Source organism: Eutrema salsugineum, unplaced genomic scaffold (genome assembly GCF_000478725.1).
Source record: "Eutrema salsugineum unplaced genomic scaffold, Eutsalg1_0 scaffold_7, whole genome shotgun sequence".
Lineage (NCBI taxonomy): Eukaryota > Viridiplantae > Streptophyta > Magnoliopsida > Brassicales > Brassicaceae > Eutrema > Eutrema salsugineum.
This window is the reverse complement of record NW_006256486.1, coordinates 4,483,048-4,487,064: the sequence shown is the minus strand read 5'-3', so window position 1 is coordinate 4,487,064 and position 4,017 is coordinate 4,483,048. Positions and strand designations below refer to the sequence as shown.

The following is a 4,017-nucleotide window of genomic DNA, read 5'->3' as shown; positions in this document are numbered from 1 at the left end:
TAATTTTGCAATAATCACATCAATCATTGGTAACAGCGAGTATTTCCTTGCTTCTACAAAAACGCCATTGATAGATTCTGCACAATTGGTGGTGTCTATGTTATACCTGTCTCCGGGAAAATAGCATCTTGCCCATTTCTCCTCACCAACAGTTCTGTCCAGATAGTCGGCTGCATCTCGATACATTTTCCTAAAAGCACTATAGAGTGTCAAGAATTCATTCTCTGTATAAGCATGAGCACAAGCTCTGAACTTCTTCGCACAAGTCGCTCTATTGACTCCATTGACATTTCCTTTCACGTTTTGAGACAAATGATATATACAAACTCCATTCTGAGACAATGGAAAGACCTCACGTATTGACTTGAGGAGACTTACGTTTCTATCAGAAAGAAAAACCAGTTCAGGAACATCTGGTACAACTGATCTCAACTTGCTCATAAACCACATCCAACTTGCCTCTTTCTCACCATCAACTACACCAAAAGCAATTGGATAATGGTGATGGTCAGGATCCTGAGCTGTAGCAACAATTAAAACACCACCATATGTATTCTTAAGGTGGGTAGCATCCACAGCAATCACTTTTCTCATGACTTGGAAACCCTCAAGACAAGCTCCCAAGGCAAAGAATAGATACTTAAACCTGTTTCCCTCATCCAATTTCACATAAGTGCGTGTACCAGGGTTCATGTACTCTAGCATATACAAATAAGAGTGCAACAACTGATAACTCTCCTCTGGACTTCCCCGCACATCATTAGCAGCTGCTCTTTTACCTCTCCATGCAGTGGAATATGATACTTTAACACCAAATGCGTTTTGAACCAAACCAATCAGTTCTTGTGGTGCTGGAGTTTTAAGTTTGCCTGGATAATCAGAATGACAAATAGACCTGACCTACTGTGGTGTGCCTTTCCTTCGATTTTTGCTTGTAACTGTAGTAGCTCGAGAACATGTATGAATCTTGATGTAAGTTCTAACTGAGAAAAGATCTGAATTCTTTGTCTTTGCAGCTCGTAAATACCACTTACAACCATCTTTTGCTCCACGACATTTTAACACATATCGACGTGTATCTGACTGGATGATATCAAACTCAAAACCATTTTTACGGGAGGCTACAAACACTAATTCTTGCAATGACTCCTTTTTGCCAAATTCTTGTCCTACAACTAAATCAATACCATCTTCCCATGTATGATTCACGTACACATCTCCTTCTACAACAGGTGCCACCTCAATATCATCATACATACCAAAGTCTTCATGCACATTATTTCCAACATCTTCACCATCTTCACCATCTTCAGCATCTTCACTAACAACATCTTCTTTCTGCGGTTCTGATGGTTCACCTTTGTAAAAAGTATCCATACCATCATTAACATCATCACCATGGTGTGGCTCTGACGGTTGCACAAGTCCCTCATTTTGCTCAACATCTGGGATGAGCTCCACATGCAAAACCCTTCTACACTGATTATTATTCACTTGCATTAGATAACCAAATACATCTTCATCATTCCGAACATATGATGGCTTCTTGGGATCCAATATCAGTGGAAAGTAGCTAAGTCTAAGCTGCGTCATAGCTCCATCTACCATAAGCTTTTTGCAAATTTTATCAACCAGCCCATTGTAAGTGATCTCTTCCATAGATGTCTTTATCACTAAAGTATGAAGTTCAACCTCTTCTGAGTTCCACCTCATGTATTCACCGTCCTTTGAATAACATCCCCCCGAATCAAAACATATGATTGTGCATCGAGTGTTACTCATCGTTCTCTTAAAAGAAAAATAAAAACCATTAGAATATATTTATAGTTGTACACCAGTAGTACTAGTTGCACCAGTTGTCTACATAAAACCAGTTGTACTAAAAGCTTCTGGTTACATATCGACGCTTCCGAAAGATTCATACGTATTCTAGTACTCTAATATACTTAAATAACCAATGTAAAGCCCGAACAAACGTATACATAAGTTTACTAACAGAAAAAAAAACTACAAACATAATTTCTAAACCCTAAATGCATAAACTCGTTTTTTTGTTGAAAAGAGAAGAATTTACCTTCAAATCTCGTTCTGGGTCGTCGAGATCAGCTAAAGAAATGCTGCAGGATATGTATTTTTCAAGGGTTGAAGATCGCTGAAGCTTCCAGAGTTTTGAAGGAAGATCGCTGAAGCTTCAAGGGGGCTGTAAAATTTTTTTTTCCTGGTTTCTACGTACGGAGAAAAAAGAAAGAAGAAGAAGAAAGTGGGTCCCATTAACATTAGTTGTTGTTAGGTGGTTGGGCTGGGTAGGTTCAAAGTAAAACCAAAATTAATTGGTGTGGGATGGGTGAGAGGTGAGAGATTGGTTTGGTTTAAGGGGAGAGTGGGATCCATTTTTAAATAAAGGGTAAAGTAAAAAGGTGAAAAATAGAGAGGAGTATGTAGAATAAAAGGGGAGTATATAGATTTTTTTAAACTCATTAAGAGTATATGAGATTAAGATCCTAGAAAAATGGAAGCTTCCATTTAACTTATAGAAAGCCTTTTCATTCCCTTCATATTTATCCTCTCAAATGAACTAGTTTACTAAGTCTGAAGTGGATTTTGCAAATTTAAATTACACAAATTGCCAACATCAAATCTATTCAAACAACTAAATAGCACGACGTCACGTCGGGGGGGGGGGGGAAACCATACTTGAGAAACGTTTTATAGATGCTTGCAAACTGCTAATGGTCTATAATATTGTTTTCATATTTTGTTTTATCTTTCAATGCAAAACAAATTCTTTAAATCTAGTAATTAAACAAATATGTTTTATCTTCTATATATGCATATGTATCAGTACTTAACGAAGGTATCTTCTAATGATGGGTGTGACATCCTAAGAATCTAATTAAGGGCAAAAGAAGACATTTGCTTGAAAAACCCTAAATCTAGGAAGCTTCATCTTTTACCGTATATATAAAGTGAGTTTGTGGCAAAGAAGGAACAGAAAGATCAGAGCAGTGAAGCCCTGCTGGAGTCACATTTGAGCAGTCACCATCAAAACACCTCGAAGAAGAAGCTATTGCAGCAACCTAGAAGGCTGATCCGACGTGTTGTGGCGTGAGAGATAATCGGGTGGTCAATCAGATCAGATCGGCACGAAACTTGGTAAGTTGATTCTACACCCTCATATCTAGCTATAGCCGCAAACAGATCATTATGTCGAGTTGTCTACTAAAAGTTATGAGTGGTTTCCCAAGCCATATTTCCAAAGATCCGATCCACGAACAGCCGACTTGTGAAGTGTTTTTCTGGCAATCTAGGAAGCTTCAGAAGGCGATCTACATACCATCGTGAAGATCTTTAATCCAGATTTTCATATCAATCTTCCGATACGCATTCTGATCTGTGACAAGATTGTTATGATCATTTTATTGTTGGATGTCAGATCTGGCCGAATGTGAACCATATTTGTTATTCATCATCCAGTGGCAAAGGTGAGGCGGGACTTGTGGATCTATAGGTTGTCTTAGACATAGACATAGTGTATATACGTGTTCTGAACCTAGAATTATAGATTGATTGGTAATTAAAACAAACATGAATGATTCTTTGAAAATTGTTGTACGTATTGTTGTTTGATGTTAGTCTAAGCGCGTTAAAGCGCATGATTGATCTCGGCCTATGGACGGATTGCTTGCTGGTCTTCACGAAGGACGTTTCGCGAAGTGGGACCATGGCTGGACCATACACAGAGGAAGTATGGCCAGTACAGGAGCTGACGCCTGTGAGATTTCACTACAAGAATGATGGGCTTTTCCGTCGAAATATTTACGACGATTTATAGTCGTCGTAAATTTACGACGAAGTTACGTCGTATTTACGACGACTATAAATTTCGTCGTAAATTCGACGTAAAAAATGACCGTCGTAAAATCGTCGTAATCTTACGACGATATTACGACGAATGAAGAACGAATTTTATTTCGTCGTAATATTGTCGTAATATTTACATCGATAATACGACTAATT

The 4,017-nt window shown here is 38.2% G+C and overlaps 1 protein-coding gene across 1 annotated transcript; it reads right to left on the bottom strand.

Moving 5' to 3' along the window:
- Positions 1 to 19: 19 nt before the first annotated feature.
- Positions 20 to 1,713, bottom strand: LOC112082944. The gene is made up of 3 exons (XM_024150665.1): positions 1,035 to 1,713; positions 107 to 869; positions 20 to 53 (listed from the first exon to the last, which is right to left on the bottom strand). The coding sequence occupies exons 1-3, from the start codon at positions 1,711 to 1,713 to the stop codon at positions 20 to 22; spliced, it is 1,476 nt and encodes a 491-aa protein (XP_024006433.1).
- Positions 1,714 to 4,017: the final 2,304 nt, after the last annotated feature.